The 20,373-nt window shown below is 32.4% G+C and overlaps 1 protein-coding gene across 1 annotated transcript in view; it reads right to left on the reverse strand.

Moving 5' to 3' along the window:
- The window catches only part of EXOC2 (exocyst complex component 2), a 217,412-nt gene that overhangs the window by 127,095 nt on the left and 69,944 nt on the right, over positions 1–20,373 (reverse strand). The window contains exons 8-11 of the mRNA XM_044668235.1: positions 10,732–10,877; positions 10,516–10,597; positions 9,105–9,207; positions 1,300–1,418 (exon numbers count right to left, since the gene is read on the reverse strand). Of these exons, the coding sequence (XP_044524170.1) occupies positions 1,300–1,418; positions 9,105–9,207; positions 10,516–10,597; positions 10,732–10,877 (450 nt within the window). The remainder of the gene's footprint in view (positions 1–1,299; positions 1,419–9,104; positions 9,208–10,515; positions 10,598–10,731; positions 10,878–20,373) is intronic.

Consider the following 20,373-nt stretch of genomic DNA (forward strand, 5'->3'; position numbering starts at 1 on the left):
TTACATTATAATTAAATGCCACAGTACCACTCATTTGAAACTTCTTCATAAATTTCCTGAATTGCTTTCCTGTTATCAGACTTTTATATCTATCTTGTCTCCTTAGTCTCTAATCTTAGAAAATATGCCATTACATTTTTTTAAGATAGCTCACAATTATGAACACAACACTAGGCTCCATAGAAGATGCTGTAAAATGTTTGCTATGTTGAATGCAAATGCAACTAACTAATCAACCAACATAAGTTCTAATTCTGTTTCACATAGAGATAATGCCTACATTAACTGTGATGTATATTGTATAACTATCCCTAGGATCTGACAACTAGATAAAAATTTGACATGTTTTAAAGATATTCAGTAATAAGATATTTGTAATTAGTTTGAGAAATGTCAATAGCAATACATATTTTTTTTACTAAAAAAGTTATGTTTATCCTTTTTGAGTGTAATCCTACAAGATACTGACATTCTTAAATAGAGATTTATCTCACTTCATGGTAAAAAAACAAACTTTAAAGAAAAATGAATGTTTACTCATTTAATAACATGTATGACTTAAGTCTTATTATGAAAAGGATCATTTAATAACATGTATGACTTAAGTCTTATTAGGAAAAGGATCAAGTGACATGCAATCTAGTCACTAGCTGATTACCTTGGGCTAGCCACTTAATTCCACTAAGCTTCAGTTTCCTCACCTATAAAATGAGAGGATTTGTTATAAACACTAAGTTTTCCATTACAACAAGCACATGTGCATTTCCTGGCATAGGAAATTCTTTAACAAATACAGATTGCTACTTATCTCTGACTTATAGTCTCAAAGGGTTGCCTACAGCACAATAAGCTGAGTGACTTGTCCATGTTCTCATAACTAGTAAGTGGTAGAGGTGGGACCTAAACCAAAGTCTTCCTAATTTCAATATCATAAATTATTCTAACACAAAATGGGTCTCTAAATTTCTATTACTTACAATAAAAAAGGGCAGTAATATCAACTTTATGAACATACTTAAAAATCTAATTTTAACCACAAATTTCTATCTGTTTTCTATCACACCTTTATCAGAGTTATTAATGAATCATGATATTTAACAGATTAAGTATTTAACTTTTTTATCTTCCATTCTCGTTTTTCCCTTGGTACAAGAGCTAAACAATATGAAACAGCTTTGGCAGAAGAAAACCAGCAAATGTAAAAAACTGGCTAATCATCCCATGAATAATTAAGTACTCTGAAGATCACTTAACAGATACATTAAATTAGCTCACTAATTGGAGAACAAATATACTTGCCTTTTAAGTCTTTTACATAACTCTCTTTGCAACTGTGCATGAGTTGAAGGATCCACTTATGCTGTGCTCCAATACACTGCCAAGAAGGGTCACCATCTGCATGGAGGTCAGAAAGATATCTGAAAAAGAAAGACCAAGATACACTTAGATTTAGAATTCTCTTATCAATAAAAACCAGGAGAGAATGGATAATAAAACCCTTTTTTTCAGTTTTACAAAGAAAAACAAAATCTAAATCAAATTATAAATCACTTATACAAAAAGAATTCTTAATTTTTAATAATTAGAATTTAATGGAGTAAGCTAAATACTTTAAAATTTCTCTCCAAAGAATTAAAAGGAGAAGAAATTTAGCCAAATAGACTGATGATATTTTAGGAAGGCAAGTAAGGGGGCAATTTAGTTCAGGACTTTTTTCCATAATAAAGTGTGAAAACATCTTTACATTTAATTTCAGATAAAATTGTGTTTCTTCATTATTAATAATAATTAAACTTGAAATCGTTTTCCACAAAAGTGGAAATCATTGGAGAAGGCCGGAGGAATAATTTCAAAGGAAGCCTTTTTGTTTGTCAATTTTGGAACAGTATGAAATATAGCTTCCAGTAGATGGCACTGTCCCACTGGGGTTTTTTAAAATGTTTTGTTTTGTTTTTAAGACTAAAATCTCAATACCTGGGACAACTCAGAATTTATAAGGTTCCTTTGAATACAGAGTGATTCTGTGACCATAATTCTGTAGCTTTAAAGTTCTGACTTCCAAGAAATTGCCTCTGAATTAGGGGTAGGACAAGAAGAATCATAGGTCACCAAGGATAATAGATTTACACTAGAGCTGAAAGAGTATTTAGAGGTATTTGAACATAATCCCATGATTTTAAGTCAGAAAACAGACTAAGAAGATGAAGTGACTTATCCCAAGGAGTGTTTGAAGCTGGATTTAAACTTAGATCTTCTTGATTCCTACTCTAGTGATCTCCTTTGTAACACCTAGCTGCCTCATGCCAGTAATAGCACATCTAAAGTTATGGAAAAGAGTCACATGGAAATTTGAAAAAAATTAAACTGTTATATATTACATGATAACACATGTAAAACATATCATATTGCTTGCTGCCTTGAGAAGTGGGGGAAGAGAATTCAGATCCCAAAATGTCAGAAAAAAATATTTAAAATTGTTTCTATATGCAAGTAGGGAAAAACTTTAACTTCTCTCAGAAAATAATAATATATTAAAATCCCTTTTGGAGTGAAAATTTCAAAATTGGCAAAATAAAAATATATTAGACTCATATGAAATTTTTGGAGTTAAATGTTCTGAAAGGTAGAGCCTTTGGCAATAAAGAGAAATGTAAACAGAAGTCGAATCTTGTCACAAATAACATGTCCAGAAAATTTAATTAAATATTATTTTTTATAAATAGACTATCACCCTCACCATAGAAAACTTATCATAAGAAGACCTTTGTTGTAATAATAATCTTATAATGAATGGCAACAAATTTAATCTGTTTGAGCAGTTCCCAAATCAAGTTGGGGAAACAAATAACTGGTATATGGAGAAAATGGGTTCTCTGGCCCTATCTGATCTCTCTAAGCTTCTCAAAGGGCTCAGCTATTTCATTATTCAGCAAAAGTTCTCCATCTCCATGTAGATAAGATGAAACAAGTCCATTTTGCTTTCAACAGTAAAATAAAGGATTTATGGGGAAACAGGTTTTATGTATATAGTTAGTCGAAAAAGTAAGATTTGGGAATGATCTTTGGAACTATTAATCCACATAGTACCTAGAGCAGGTTTTATCTTTCAGATCTCCAAGATTAGGTAGGTAAGGAGCAGGTTAGGTACTTGGCCATCTTCCATTGTGGATGCATGAAATATTTTTAAAACAGTGTATGTCTACTTCCATAAACTGCAATACATTCTAGTCTCTAGAACTGGCCCATCCCTTATTCCTCTTTCCTCTAACCATCTAGAAGCAGATTGTTCTTGTGTATACAGACTAAGCAAGTGAGCTAAAAGGGTTCATATAGTGTATGTTTTTACCCAACCAATCATAAAAAGCTACTTTTAACTACTTCACACAAATGGGAAAAAAAAAAATCAGTCTGAGACTGCTTTTAAAAAAAGAAAGAAAGGGGCAGCTGGGTAGCTCAGTGGAGTGAGAGTCAGGCCTAGAGACAGGAGGTCCTAGGGTCAAACCCGGCCTCAGCCACTTCTCAGCTGTGTGACCCTGGGCAAGTCACTTGACCCCCAATGCCCACCCTTACCACTCTTCCACCTATGAGACAATACACCGAAGTACAAGGGTTTAAAAAAAAAAAAAGAAAGAAAGAAAGAAAAAAGAAAGCTCAATATAGAGAATCTGTCTTATAAGTAGTCCATGGCTTTCAAAATCCAATCCAATCTCTTTCTCTCACCCAGGTTTCCCAACTCTTGGCACTCCACCCCCCCATTCTTTCCAATCTCTAATACTGATTAAAATTAAGGCCTTGTCTATTAGGTTTTCTGTCTCCCCTCAGGGTTGTTTTGTTTTCCCATTAGGAAACAATATAGTAACTTCAAAATTCTCCTCATGGATGCTATATGCTACTAAGAGCATTTGTTAAATCTAGATCTAGCAAAGTGTTGTTAGACGGTGCAGTGGATAGTGTTAGGTCTGGAGTCCAAAAGATTCATTTTTCTGGCCTTAGAGTCTGACTAATGGTGTGGCCCTAGGCAGGTCAGTTAACCCTGTTTGGCTAGTTTATTCATCTATAAAATGAACTGAAGAAGGAAATGGCAAATCATTCCTGTATCTTTGTCAAGAAAACACCAAATGGGGTCATAAAGAGTTGGACAAGACTGAAATGATGGAACAATAGGTCTAGGAAAACAGTACTTCCTTGGTCTAGCAACAGTTCTTTATTTTCCTGTTTGAATAAGTTATAACAGCTCCACTCACCAACTTAATCACTGGCTTGTTGTAGTTAGAAAAAATAATTTATGTGCAAAATAATTTATTTTAATTTTTAAAACTGAAATGGGAAAAAAGGAACTACTATATAAATTTATATGATTTCTTTTCTCTGGTGGCTGGGCAACAGAACATAATGCTTAATGCTGAATACCTTTCTTTTCCATTCTAAGGAAATAATAACTATGTTAGTATTAATAATAATATTCAGCTGAAAAGTAGGCTACTGTATAACTCTGTGAGATAAAGTTTACAGATCACTCAATAAAAAGCATAATAGCAGGATGTTGACTCATGTTTGATACTGTTTTTTGGGTCCCGTTAAAAAAATAAGAATGAGATGAATAGCAGCTTTGTAACCATTATATCCATTGCCTTACCATTACCCAATTATTGCCATTTAACAAATGAAGACATTGGGGCTTTCCTGGGGTTAGGTGGTTAGCCTGCCAAAATTGGGACAACTAATGAGTGAAATAAGGTCAGAATGCAAGTTTCATTTGATAATAAAGCCAACATTTTTTTCTATTTTACCAGATTGTCTCTCCATCTTTGGCATAATTGTACATGGCTTAATTCTATCTTTCTCAATAATTATTCACCAATAAGTTTGAAATCCTAAAATCAATGACTTTTATGGTGTACAGGCCATGAAATGCCCTTTAAAAATATAAAATAAAATTGTTTTTTTAAAACATTTTAGGTTTTTAGGACCTCATCTAATTTTTTTGGGTGGGGGAGAAAGGATTAGTTATCGTTTGTCTGACTATGCCAATAAAAAACTTTATTATTTGTTTTTAAATAAATTTGATTTCTAACATTTAAATGTGTATGTATCTGCATGTATATAGGATATATTTTAAAATTATAAGCCCAAATCAAATACTGAATTGAAAAGGCATTTTTAAAGAATAGATGGTAGGAAAAAATGGTTAGCCTTTCCAATTTTCTTTTCTTCGTCTGTTTTATTTTAAAGTGACTTAATTTTATTTCCAAATACAATTTTTAATAATTGCTTTGGGACAGTTCTGTATTGGCATGAGAAACATAGGAAACACTGCTACTTACTCAAAAGTTTCTAGAAAGCTAATTACTAGTATACATTTACTTATGTATAATTTACAGAAGTAGTAAGTTTATTATTAGATACTCTGGTGAGCAAGTGTAAGAAAACACTAACTGTTTAATCTAAGTCTGAATCATGCCGAACATTTTTCAGTTGTGAAAAGAAAAAAGAAAACAAAGGCATTTTAAGTCTTAACCCCATGAATCACTATTAATGCTATGATTACTAGTAATGCCACCTGGTACTAATCCATTAACTATTCCCAAGGATCTCAGTCAAACATATAACAGTAACTAGTATTTATATCATGTTTTAAGATGTATATAGCACTTCATATCCATGATTTCACTTATTCATAAAAATCCTATGATGTAGATACTACGAGTGTCATCTAATTATAGAGGAGGAGACTGAGGGAAACTGAGGTTTAGAGGTGAAGTGACTCAACACACTGGTTTCACAGCCAAGTGTCAGAGGCAGGACTTGAATTCATTTCTGATGGACTCCCAACCCTAGCAATCTTTCTTCTCAGATTTAAAATCTTTCACTTTTTCCTCTCTCTCATTTCCAACATGTTATCACTTAGATAGACTTGTTATCACTTGGTAGTCTTGTAAATTCTACTTCCATAACTTCATTCACATTCATCCATATGTCCTTACTTTACATTGCTATCAACCTAGTTTATTCTCTTTTCAGGAAATGAACTTGCCTTAGATAAGTGATGGGCAAACTACGGCCCGTGGGCCAGATTGGGGGGGGGGGGGGCGGCTAAAATGCTCTATCCAGCCACACGACATTATTCCTAATCTGAAGAATACAATGAGTAGGATACAATACAATGAAACTTTGAAAGAGTTGCCTTAGAAACAGACTGACAGATGAGCATTTCCTTTCCTTTGGCCCCCTCTTTAAAAAGTTTGCCCATCACTGCCTTAACTATTTTAATATCTTGCCTTAGATATTTTAATAGCCTCCTAACCTGTCTCCCTGTTTCAGGTCTTTCTCATCTGCAATCTAGCCTTCGCAAACTGCCAAAATAAGCTTCCTAATATGCCGATACTTAGAAGTATTAGACTCCTTTTGAGTGATTTTTCTGCTATGTCACTCCTTTACTGAAAAAAAAAAATTTGATGGTTCCCTATTGCTTAAATGAGAAAATGCAAACTTCTCAGTCTTCCATAAGCTGGCCCCACCCTATCTCACCAATATAATTTCATATCATAGAAAAATCAAATTAAAAGGACAGAATTACACTTTAGAATTGTCAGAGACCTTAGAAATCATCTCTTTGTTTTACAGATCAAGCATAAAAGGGAAATATGATTTGTGCAAATCAGAGGATTAGTAAATAAGAGTGTGACAGCTAGAGAGTCCATCAAGTACACTAAACACCTGATGGGTGCCAGGTCCTGTGCTTAGCACTGGGGAGAACAATAAAGGCAAATGATAGTCCTTGTTCTCAAGGAGCTCCTGGCCTAATGACTGGGAATAACATTCCTGTCTCAAAAGCAGGGCACTAAGATTAAGGAAGACTGAGAAAAGCAATTTTGAAGAACATGTTATGTTGTGATCTGAAGAAAGCTAGACAAATCAGGAGGTGAGGTGAGGTGAGGTGAGAGTAAGAGTGTCTCAGGCCTAGGAGAGATCAGCACCTAGTAAGAAGAGGGAGAACTTAAAACTGGATCTTCTTCAGACAATTTCAATATTCCTTTCACTACTTTATTTCAGTGGATCTGTGATCTCCTCAACTTGGGAATCTCCTTTCACCAGAGCAGACCACAACCCAGCCACAGGAACAGAAGGCACAAATGAGTTGTGAGCTTTCTGTTATACCATACTTAACATATCAGATAAAACTATTCTTAAAAAGGCCAAGAAAGATAAGCATTTCCCTCTCTAAAAATCTTTTAAAAGTACAAAACAGAATTATAACCTTTTTCAATATGTTTTCCCTCTAATGATCACAGTAAAAAAAAAAAAAACAACCAAAAAAACCACAATTCTTTTCCTATCTCTTATTCTTCTTTTTAAGCAAGGCTGAATTTCACTAGCTTATTTAAATATATGGATTATATTTTATTTTTATCTTATGAAGCTACAAGATTGATTTTTCCATCTTTTTTGTAAAGTGTGTAAGATGTGAAACTATACCTTTTTTATTATGAATTCTGTTGCCATCAAGACTAATCTGAGGAGAGATGGCGAGATATATGGTATGACATAGGCTTTAGCTTTTGCAATAATATTTGTCATTCGCCCAGATGCCATAGTGCAGTTCTATCATTAAATATGTATTCCCAAATGTGCCTCTGATTTATAACTTTAAAATAATTTTGAGAAGAGTAACCTCAGAATTTAATACTAAAATATTAGTGAAGAGCCATAACAACAAAAGGAATAAAGGAACATGTCATCATCCTCAAACAAAATATTCTGAAATCTTTCTTAGCACTTTTTACTGTGCAATACACAAAGATTATAACAGTCTTCCTACACTTGTAAATTTTATATATATCCAATATATATCCAATATATAAAATATATCCAAACTCTCTTTATATATATGTATGCATATGTACACATACATATACATGTGTGCATATATATGTATATATCTACATATATCCATATGAAAAGTAACAAGGGGCTATGATATATCAGGTTCTAGATCTAAATTCTATAAATTCTATGAATTAAAATTGAGCAACAACTAAATTTTGTAATAGAATCACAGTTCTAAGTAGCTTTTAATTTTGGAAGTTAGAGGAGAAGGAGGAGAAGAAGGATGAAATTTATAATTCTATTGTTTCATTAAATATCAAATAGAGGCTGACAACCTGTAAACCAAGAGATGATGAGATAAGAAAAGCTGACACACATTACATTCATACTGCCCCACGAGAAAATATGCACAAAAATGCTTAAGACAAATAAAATAAACATATTTCATGCTTTTCTAATAGTCCCTCTACATTGACATAAACTATAATCACATGAAGTTGCCTTTGAAGTCTTTTACATATGTCTCTTAATCTTCTTAATCACATTAGATATCCTTTGGCCCATGATGCCCTCCCTTTATTTTGTTTAATTCCCCATGCAGAAGCTTTATTTCCCTTTGGGTTCCTTTATTTCTTTTTGGGTTGACTAGCCATGTATGTTTTTCTTTTCTGAGATTAGTGTTTTTTCTATCATTAAATTGCTCATTCTGTGTTGAGAGAAGTTTTCCAACCAGTGATCAATGGCATGCCACTATGGCATGAAGAACTCCCCTGGCATTCCTAGAACCAGGTGAGTTAAATACCCTTTATGGTACCCACAAAGCAGAACATTGCCATCAATTTGCTGGATTGAGTGACAGGAAGGACGCACAGATGGGTAGAAAACTAACTGGTCTATATATTGGGCATATATAGGCCATCTTTCCTTTTTTTCCACGTCAGCAAAAATCTACAGTCTTTAAAGTGAGGCACATGCACACCACCTCCTAAAATGGAGCAGTGAGCTAAAGATGTAAAATGTGGAAAAATATATTAACAATATAAAATATAAAATGTGCCAAAAGGTGGAGAACTACAACAGAGTCTTGCAATCTTTCTACTTTTATTAGCTGGGCAATGTTTCCCTGTTAGTGTTTCCCATTTCATGAAAACATCTGTCTCCTAATTCTTCCAAACTTAGCTTCAGGGTACAGACACTATACTCACTACCACACAGATGTATTTATGTCTATATCAATATACATATAGAGTGAGGTAAGATACTTTTTAAAAGGTCACCTTATATAACGTTTTTGGTCATGTAGAGTAGATGGTGTCTCAAGCAACTTGTCCAGGAGCAGTTCTCTTAAATCTTCAATTCGTGTTTCCACTTCAGCATAATCTATTACAAGGGAAAAGCTAATGTCAAGAAAATGTGGTTTGAAATATGTTTTCCTGTGTCTTTATAGATGCATTAATCAATTTAATAAAGAAAATGTAATATAGACAGTTTATGAACTATATTGAACTTTCTTAAATGAAAAAAAAGTTTAATTTGCTTTTAAGGTTAGAATACTTAGAAGCACATGGTTTTCTGAAGAGAGGAATAAGAAATGTGGTTTTACTTTTGTCATAAAGTATCTAAGATTAAGGCCAGCCAGTATAAAGGTTTTCTTTGAGAGTGATCATAATTGAAAAGCTTTCTCATTTTTCCCAGAAAAATGGGAAAAATAATATAACCACTTGGCCTGTACACTTCATAGGGTTATGTGGTAAGGATCAGGTAACATATTTGGTAGCACTTTGTAAATTGTAAAGAGCTATAAATATGTTACTAATATTTAGTGACAAGACTCTGTGAAACCAATCTATACCCAATCTTTTTGATTTTGCATTCTTACCACTATGCATTGGTGGATGTGAATGATTGAAATTTAAATTCATTTTGAAAATGAAGTTCAACTGTTAAATGATTAAGATAATATTAAATTATTTCTAAAGTAATAGAATCAATAATAGAACTCTACCTCCCCCTACAATACAAATCACTTAAGTGATGTCTATCCAGACCTCTGAAGGTTATGTTCACAATTTCTACATTTATTGTTATTTAAGTAGTTTTATTATTATTACAATAGTAATAATAATAAACTGTCCCCAAACTCAAAAAAGCAATTTATTTTTTTTAAGATGATGAATTTGAAACTTTTTACACTTAAAGCTATTTCATATAAAATTGCAACTTAAGGCCCACATTAGCTTTACTAATCACTAAAGAGCATCACTTAAGTGATGTCTATCCAGACCTCTGAAGGTTATGTTCACAATTTCTACATTTATTGTTATTTAAGTAGTTTTGAAGTCACTAGAAAAACAGACCAGACCTTGTAATTAAATAACTGTGGCAAAGAAGAGATTAGTTTAGCTCTAGGTAAGAGTAATCATACTCTCTTACCAACGACCCCCCACAAAAAGAAACCTGCTTGAAGATTCCCATAATGCTATAGCTTAATAAAATGTCCTAGTTAGAAACTGCTCAAGTTATTGTTTAAAATAGTTGTTCCAAATTCTAAAGAGAGCATCGAATAAACACATATAACATTCTTTGCACAAGTTAAAACACATGTAACGTTCTTTGTAGAATTATAAGTTTCCCATTCTTCCTATAAAAGGAAAGCTAAAAACCTAAAAGTAATAAACAAATTCTTACATTTCTTGAAAACTTGCACCTCCGTTTTCCCAAAGAGCGACTTGGCTTTTTCATAGTCATTAATGACTACATCATAATCACCCTTTAAAATAATGTTTTAGAGACTGTCAGTATAGCTCAATAAAAAGAGATCTAATTAAACTTTTGAAAAATGATAAACAATATGCCTTTAGAGTATATATAAATAGGTTTATAGATGATGTGCATACACATTACCTTTTGAATATTTCTTTCAATATTTAGAGGAAGGTTGAAGAGAAATTTAAAACGCTGAAGAACATTTAGTGCATTTCTGGTGGAATCTGCTTTGTCTTTTCGGCCTAAGACTTCTTGAAACAATGTATCAGCAGTGTTACTTGCCCCTATTTTAAAAATAACAAAGACAAAATCTTTTAGTCAAAAGAAAGTTGACTCTGTGGAATCAAAATGTTGTATATTACTACTGTTTTGCATTTTAAAAAATGTCTTTTTTTTAAATCAGGTACATTGGGAATACATTAGAGTTTACTAAAATATAATTTCAATCTTGACTGCTTGAGCCTTAATGTGGTGAAAGCTCTATACAATTAAAAACCACATTTTCCAAACCTAAGTGCTTAATTTCACTGTGGTGAACTTATAGTTTATTTTAGCCAGTACTCTAAATTTTATAGTAAATCTCAGGTTCTTAGGTTACTTGATTAACATAGAATGTATCCTTTTTAGCACATTAGCAAAACTATAACAATTAAATTCCTTGGGTACAATATTTAGATGTATGTGATAAGTGCAACAGAAAAAAAGGGATGTTTGAGAAAGGGATTTATACACACATGTTGCTTAAAATATTTCAAACCAGAAAAAGGAACAAATTTAAAAAATTATTTAACTTAATACAAATAATGTACAACTTATTAAAAAAGCACTATTTTAAAAACTGATAGCCCTACATCTGTTCATTTCAATAAATAGTTGAGCACTACATAATTCTTATACTGAATTAATCTCATAACTACGTGAATCGCAATAATGAAAGGAATGCTTCATCAGAAATTCTAAGGAAAATTTAATTTATGCAGAAATAGTTCAAATTTTTCACCTTATGAATTATTTTTAATTAGCCACAAGGAAAAAGGGGGAAAAGGTTAAACTGCTTTTGCTTGTTTGATCACTGCCTATGAAAACTTTCTACATTATCTGGTCTAGTGACTATACTTTAAGCAAAGATGAAAAAATTACATCAGTCTCACTGGGTGGCTTGCATGCCATATTCTCTAGTCAACACTGTGGGTGGCCTGATCATGTTAAAAGTCGTCTTTGTAAAATAATTATTTTATCTAAATAATGTTGAAACTCAGTTGAAAATTTAAAGACCTGATGTAAAATCTTTGTTTTGCCAAGTTAGCCATTTTTATCACATATTCATGTAAAATATTCTGATTTCAATACATATGCATATGTGTATGTGTATACATGCTATTTTGCTCCACTCTTCAAATCATATAAAAATGGCTAGATGAATATTTGAAATATGCCTAGGGCTAAAATTTTTTCCCTTAAAAGAAAATTATGAAGTGCTTGTTTATTGATTTTTTCCCGATATAAAAACTTCTTGAATAATAGACATAAATGAGCAGATGTGTGGAATAGATTTTCTTTTTTTCTAAGGATCAAACAATATCACAAAGGACTTTATTTTTGGCATGATGCAAGAATTCTTTTCAAACAGTATGAGAGATCAAAAATACTTTTCTCTCACTACATAGTTATTTTTAAAAGAGAATAATTAAGCAGTCAATTAACTCATCGGCTTATATTTTAATGCAATAAAAGTAAAAGTACAAAAAATATGAATTCTAAATTAACTTCCTAACCCTAAAGTAAGTGAATTAAAAGATTAAAATGCATTGACATAGACAACTATTTTGAAACTACAGGAAACCCCTTCCCCCGACCCCCCAAAAAATTCAAGGGATAATTTCTGGCCAGAAAATGTAAAATGTAAAATAATTTTTTTAAAGAACTATAATGTAGGTGGAATACAAGACTAATTTAATGATCATTGTACAACTGCCAGTTCAATTAATGTGTATAATGAAAAATGAGTAATGCTTATTAAAAAGAAAAGAAATTTGTAATGCAAAAATTTTGAAAAAATAATGCCACAATTTATAAGTGGGATCTAATCTTTAAAAAAATAAAAGAAACTACTGCCTGAGGAAATGAATATAATTTGGATTTTGTGAGATTTTGTTTTTGAACTACAATAAATACGACAACTTGATATGTAAGAATTTTAAAGATGTTCTTAGAAAATAAAATACTATCTTCAATAAAGCTTTTGATTTCAACTTCAATGTGTCAAAAAGTAAATAGGTTGGCAGTGTTTTTAAAAAAATACTGTGTTATAAAACATGGAGAATTAGACTACTATTACAATTGCTTTAGACATCATAAATGTGTATTTAAAACAAAAATACATGTATATCATCATTTCATTAATTTCAGAAATAAATTTCTTCATGGTAAAATGTTTGGAACCAATTTCAACATTCACAAATTTAATCTTAGAGCCATTTCATCTATTTCAGTACACATGAAGTATAATTTTAATTCTCCCAAATAAGCACTCGAAGACCTTAGTCATATGGATGGTTGGTTACATTTTCAATTAATGTAACTGGTTAAAACAAAATTAAATCTCTATTTGCATGTCTTCTTTTTAAACTTTCAATAGCATTTTCTATACATTATCATTTAAAGAACACATAATTTTTCCCAATTCAATGTAAAGAAGAAAGATTTAAATATTTAAGCAGTAGAGTACTGCTTCAAGAATTTCATACAATTAATTTCCTAGCATAACCATATATGGTTGGGGTTTTAAGCATAAGAAGGGAAGTTAGCACAAAGGCAGCAATGAGTCTTTCTTTTTCCAATGAGAATTTCAAACAAATGGGTATACCAGTGTTATATTATTACAAGTGTTCATATAAGTTTTAGGGCAGAACATAAACATCTCATTATCTTATATAAAAATGAAGGTACAGAGATACAGAAAACTAAAAGGAGTTTTAAAATACAGCTACCTGCAGTAGTCTTTGAATGTTTTTTTTTTTTAATTTCCAGACCTCTGAAGGTATAATAGGAAAAGATTCTGTAGCATCAGTGTACTAGCCACCTAAGATAAGACTGGCTATCATAGCAGTAGAATTGAAGTATGGGCCTTTGAAATTTAATTCAACAAACATTTCTTAAGCATCTACTATAAGCAAGAGAGCATGTGGACTGAAAGATATTCAAAGATAAGTTAAAAAGTTATAACTGACTGACCCTCCTTTCAAGGAGTTTAAACCCATTATTTATGTATGTACATATGAATGTAGATATATATGTGGTAAATAACATATGTAAAATTAGGACACATTACATATGCAATAAATGTTTGAAATGTGTATAAAGGAGAGGTCCAGGGAAACAATCATAAAAAATCTGATGTTGCAGAGAAGACTTTTAGCTGGAGGAGATGAGAAAAATCTTCAGAGAAGAGGAGGTACTTGGGTTAGATCTCAAAGGGAAGCACCTCAACAGGTAAAGGTAGAGAAATCCAACTCTAGCTCTTGGGGCTGGCATGAAAAAAAATGCAAACAGACATATATACACACATACATAAATAATATATATGAACTGAAAAGGATAGCATGAGAATGGGAAGCAAAGAACAGTTTGTGTTGGCTAGAATATAGGTTACATGGCAAGGAGTTAGATTAAACAAAATAGAATTAGATAAAGTTGAAAGACATCTAGATGTCAGTTGAACCATATTTTTTTTAAACCCTTAACTTCTGTTATTGGCTCCTAGGTGGAAGAGTGGTAAGTGTGGGCAATGGGGGTCAAGTGACTTGCCCAGGGTCACACAGCTGGGAAGTGTCTGAGGCCGGATTTGAACCTAGGACCTCCCATCTCTAGGCCTGACTCTCAATTCACTGAGCTACCCAGCTGCCCCCTGAGCCATATTTTTAATTGTGAAAAAGTAAAACTGTATTTAAATGAACAAGGATGAAGTGGGTATTAATTAAAGTCAATATCCAGTTAATGTTTTTAAAAAATCTCCTAAAAGAATATAAAAACCTCTGCCTTTTAAAAATGAAAGTCCAACAGTAATTCATACTTGGGGGTAAACTTCATATTAAGCTTAAGAATTAGCATGTTCTTTTAGTCAAATGATATTAGTTATAACAGGATAAATGGTCATGTGTATAAGGTAATATGCAATTGATAAATTAGTATATGTGGTGTACAATCATTTTGAGAGTTGAAAATTTCTGTGGATCTATAAATTTTATGTAACTCAAAGCTTTTCATGAGTGTGTCTTTCATCTGTAAAAATGATGCTATTAATACATTATCTGTAAGGCACACACTTTTTTTTTTCTTTTGGGGTAATAGATTCACATTAGTCTAATGTATATTTTTACCTGATCTTCATTTATCAACACCACTGTGAAGCTGTGGTCAGGGTAGAGTCTAGAGCTGTGGAATGGTAAATAGCTGTGAATGGATCACATGGTACTCAAAATCATGACTTCAACTTCATAAGAAAATAACAGAAATGACAAATTTATAAAGCTGATAAGTATTTCTCACATAAGTCCACTGATAATAAAGTCCACTGATAAAAATCAGGAGAATTGAGTTTAGAAAATTCCTTCAATTTGTGAAGAAAGCTGGAGTTGAGAAAAGAGATGATCTAAGTATTCGACTAACATAGGAGAAGGATATAAAAATTTAGGATGAAAACATAGGTCTATTTAAATCACTTATGGATATATACTTGCCGTGGAGATTTTTCAGGGTGAGAAAAGCAAGGATGGTATAAGGGATCACTGAGAGAACTAGGAAAGAGGTAGACTGAGAAGACACAAAGAAGACTGAGTAAGGAAAATATGGCTGTGTATACAAAGCTAGGAAGTGTTTCTCAAAGACTTCTAATATCTACTCATGCTCTGAGTGAATCAGACATAATGTTTCATATTCACTGCTCTGTTGAGTGTCTCAGACTATCCTAGCCTTGCAACTTGATCTTAAATCCCATCAGTTCTCCAATAGTTAGGCCCTACAATAAGATCTTTTATCTTCACCCTATAGTTCTCACAACTCCAGTTTATTCTAACAGTAATTTTGAGAGTACTGGCTGCAAAATGATCTCAAGAACTTATAACTGCAAAAGAGTAATTCCAGCACTGCAGCAGTCATAACTCATGATAGGTGTGACCCTCCCAGACAGTTTAATCTAGAAAGCAGATCTTATTAGCATTGGTGCACTAAGCATCTAAAATCACCAGCCACATTTGATGAATAACATTAAGGTAAAAGGTGTGGATAAAATATCCATACCCCTACAAGTCCTACCTTTGAGGAAAACCTAGTCATGTGATATTAAAGCTTTTTTTGTTAAACTATAGTAGGATCATTGAAAAAAAGTACTGTGAAATCACATTTTTATATCTCCTAACCTGTGCTCAATGTAACAATTTAGCACTGCACAGTATTTTACCTAAAAGAAAATGAATTTGAAAACAAGTCAAACTAAACTTTATTCTTCAAACTATATTTTAGTAGATGGTTTTCATGAGGTTCTGTAGTAGGAAAAAAAATCATTAACTGCTGGCTTACCCTCTGGATATGGGTCTTTTTAAACCTAGCTAAGCTTGACTGGAGCCAAAGTCTGAGACAGAGTCATTTGCTGGGGCCATTGTTGAAGCCTCTTCAGCAGAGGGTCACACCTACGTCATGAAGCATGGGAGCAGCTGAAGTTAATAACTTAAAAGTAAAAACTGAAGCAATTTAGTTTAATGAGGTCCCTCACCCAGGGGGAGTTGAGAATAGGGCAGCTAAAATGATTGAAGGCATTGATGAATGCAACTTCTGATGTCAAAGGAAATTTTTGTAATCAAATTATTTAATGTCTGCTTATTTTTGATTGCTACATTTGTAAAGGGCTCCAGATTCTTTTGTTTTCTTCATTATAAAACTATAAGCCCAGCATTCAGGAATCGTGCAGATTAAATATACAATACTGCAAAGACTGGAAGGTGGTTCAGTGGATAGAGCATTGGAAATTCTGAGTTATTAGCTATGTGACCCTGGGCAAATCACTTAACCTTTCTCAACCATAGTTTCCTTATCTGTAAAAGAGAACTAATAATAGTACTTATCTTCCAGGGTAGTTGTGAGTATGAAATGAGATTAATATTTATAAAGTGTTCTGCAAACTTTAAAGTACTACATAAATGCTATTATTATTACTATTATCTGACCAGCTCCAGATTGGGCTTCAAGTGCCTAAAGCAGTGATTCCCAAAGTGCCACCACCCGCTGGTGGGTGCTGCAGTGATCCAGGGGAGCAGTGATGGCCACACTTTTTTTTGTATTACAATCTATTCTGAGTTCAATAAATAGTTTCATAATTTCCAGGGGGCGCTAAGTAATATTTTTTCTGGAAAGGGGGTGGTAGGCCAAAAAAGTTTGGGAACTACTGGCCTAAAGCATTTTCTAGCACAAAACAAAAGGAACTGTGGCATATTCCCTGTCAAGAAGTAATTATGTAGCCCAGTGGATAAAGTGCTGTGCTTGGAGTCAGAAAGGCTTGAGTTCAAATCTAGCCTCCAACACTAACTAACCCTTGGGCAAGTTACTTAAACTCTGCCTCAATTTCCTCATCTGTAAAATAAAAACGATAAAAGCATCAATCTCCCAGGGTTGTTGTGAGACTCAAATGAGAGAATAATTATAAAGTACTTAGCATAGTGGTTGGCTCATAATAAATGTTAGCAATTATTATTATTTTATTTTAACATCAATAAACTCTATTAAAGTTGTTCATAAGCCTAAGTTATGTAACACCCCCGCAGATCTAAAATGCTCATCATGTACCAATTACACATCTTAACTGTTCATTAAAAAATTTAAAATTTGAAACCTATTTAAAAAAGGACTATCTAGGAAGGGAAAAAAAAAACCTCTAGGATTTCTCCTCATTAGGAATAACTAAGAAATAAGAAAAGAGGAAATTGCTAATATGTTTCCCTGATTTAAACAAAGTAGCTGACAGGGGTGGTAAAAACAACAACTGTAATGACAAAAACATCAAAAATGCAGTAATGCTATCCAGTCTAAAGTTTAACAAACTGAAAAAAATGTGGTGGGATTTCAAAGGGAAAAAAACTCCATTTGAAAAAAAAAAAGTTTCATCCTTGGCTTAAAATCAAGATGGAATAATTCAGTCCTTAAATAAATGAAAAAAAAAACCATACATGTCAGTAAAATTTTTCTAAAAGAATTTTATTTTAATATATACAAAGCTTGACTATCAATTGATAAACTATAAATCTAATGATCTGGTTTTCCCATCATTATTTTTGGAAATACAAGCACAAAGAAATCCAACTCATTTTAAAAGAAAAAAAAATTTAGCAATTTATATATAACTTGATGTATTGAAATTCACAGTCACAAAATAAAGACATTAGTCTGAACAAATTAAACTTTACTTAAACCCTTAAACTAAATTCACAAGGTTTCCTAAAAACTCCTCTTCTATACTGACAAATAGGAAGAATGAAGCAGTTCTATGAATGCTAATTTCCTCTGAGTTCTCTATGCTTGGTTTTCATTACTCTAGTTTTAAAAACCTTGATACATTATTTTGTGGTAGTAAAGGACAGAAAAAGAGAATGAATATCTAGGGAATAGTTGAAAAATGGATATATGAATGTATTTTTATGAATTACTATATAATAAGAATGACAGATGAAGAATTGTGAAAATTTTGTTAGGATATGAAGAAAAATAAGCAGAATCAATAGAATAAGATATACACTGAATACAATAATGTAAATGAAAAGCTCATTAAAAGTTAAATTCTAGGGGCAGCTGGGTAGCTCAGTGGATTGAGAACCAGGCCTAGAGACGGGAGGTCCTAGGTTCAAATCTGGCCTCAGACACTTCCCAGCTGTGTGACCCTGGGCAAGTCACTTGACCCCCATTGCCTACCCTTACCACTCTTCCACCAAGGAACTAATACACAGAAATTAAGGGTTTAAAAATATAAAAAAAACAAAAACAAAAACAAAAGTTAAATTCTAAGTAACAGTAAAATTAATGAGGATATCATCTAAGAGAAGAGATAATGAAACATATCTCCCTAACCACCCAAAGCAAAAAGCTGCAGGAGTACTAGGAGAGATTATCATTTAAATTTAAGGTCTTTACGTAACTGTTTTTATCAGAAGCAAGGATTAAATCTGAAGAGGGGGAATTTGTAAGTGAAATTATAATGTAAAGGAAAAATGACATCAATAAAGCATCTTTTAAAATGCTACAAGATAGCTTTACACAATTTTCATTAAGAATTTTTTATAATCATGTAACATGTAAAGTAATTGAATTATTATAGCTAAAAATAGAAAAAAAAAACAAGGAAAATAATTTGAAGAATTTTAATTGTCCAAAAACTAAAATTGAAACTCAAATCATTCCAATTAAATAAGTATCTCTTGAGGTCAGTCAACAATCATTTAGTAAATCCTTACTATGCTCCCAGATACTATGCTAAGCACAATGGAAAACAAAAACCCCATCCCTACCCTCAAGAAGTTAAAGCTCTAATTTGTAAAGCAACATGTATATACATATAACTATGTACAAGGAAGATATACTTAGAAGTTATTCTCAGAAAGCAAGTGGTTGACTGGGCAAAGTTTGAAATATTCAATAATATAATTAGTTATATCAAGCATCCCCTATAAAATAACTCCCTCAGCCTCGTTACATTTGAAGCACGAAAATGTCTTAAGGTTGTCAAGAAAGGATAATGAAAGAGTTCATGATCCAGGATTCACACAGAAGGGAAAAAAATTGAGAAACAACTGACAAGGTCTACTTTAATAGGCTGAAAGTCAAGGATTCAAATTCAAGAGATAAGAACCTCTAAGCCAATAGGGAAAATTCCATTCTGGGAAAAGAAATTTTAAAATGTTCTTTAAAAAATCTAAAACCCCAAATGTAATATAAATATGACATAAATACCATTTATGAGAAAAAAGTACAAAACAAATACATAAAATTCATTCATTCACTGCCCTACCCATAATGCCCTTTTAAAAATGCAAATAGCTAAGAAGGACAACATATTAAGATACAAACATCTTAACAAAAATTAAGTTTATGAAAAAAGTTATCCCCAGAGCAGTTTATTAGTTCTAGATACCTGACAATGAATGAAAAATCAGGAAGTAGGTAGGAGGTCTAAAAATTTCACCTAATTTACAAAAGTACCTAAAGGATGCATCTTCATTTACATTACTTTAGCATGTTGAGAATTCCAGAGACATGACAGTCTTTTTTTTTTTTTTTTTTTTTAAACTTTTACCTTCCATCTTAGAATCAATACTGGGTATTGGTTTTAAGGCAGAAAAGTGGTAAGGGCTAGGCAATGGGGGTTAAGTGACTTGCCCAGGGTCACACAGCTAGGAAGTATCTGAAGCCAGATTTGAACTCAGGACCTCCTGTCTCTGGGCCTGATGCTCAAACCACGGAGCCACCCAGCTGCCCCCAACAACTTAAGAGTAAGAGAGAGAAAACAATTGAGTGAGAAGTGTCAAGACCTAGAGTAAAAATTTGGGGTTTCTTATTTCAGGCAAAACTGACTTTGAACTTGGGACTATTTATCTATACCTTTCATCTCCCATGCAGGATATATGTAGAAAATGTTGTATTAAATGTAGTGATATAAAAGATGAAAATTTTGAGGAAAATGGACACTTGAATATCTTTTCATTGGATCCAAAATAAAAGGACTATTTACTTTAACTTTTT

The sequence above is a fragment of the Gracilinanus agilis genome, chromosome 1 (assembly GCF_016433145.1).
Source record: "Gracilinanus agilis isolate LMUSP501 chromosome 1, AgileGrace, whole genome shotgun sequence".
Taxonomy (NCBI): Eukaryota; Metazoa; Chordata; class Mammalia; order Didelphimorphia; family Didelphidae; genus Gracilinanus; species Gracilinanus agilis.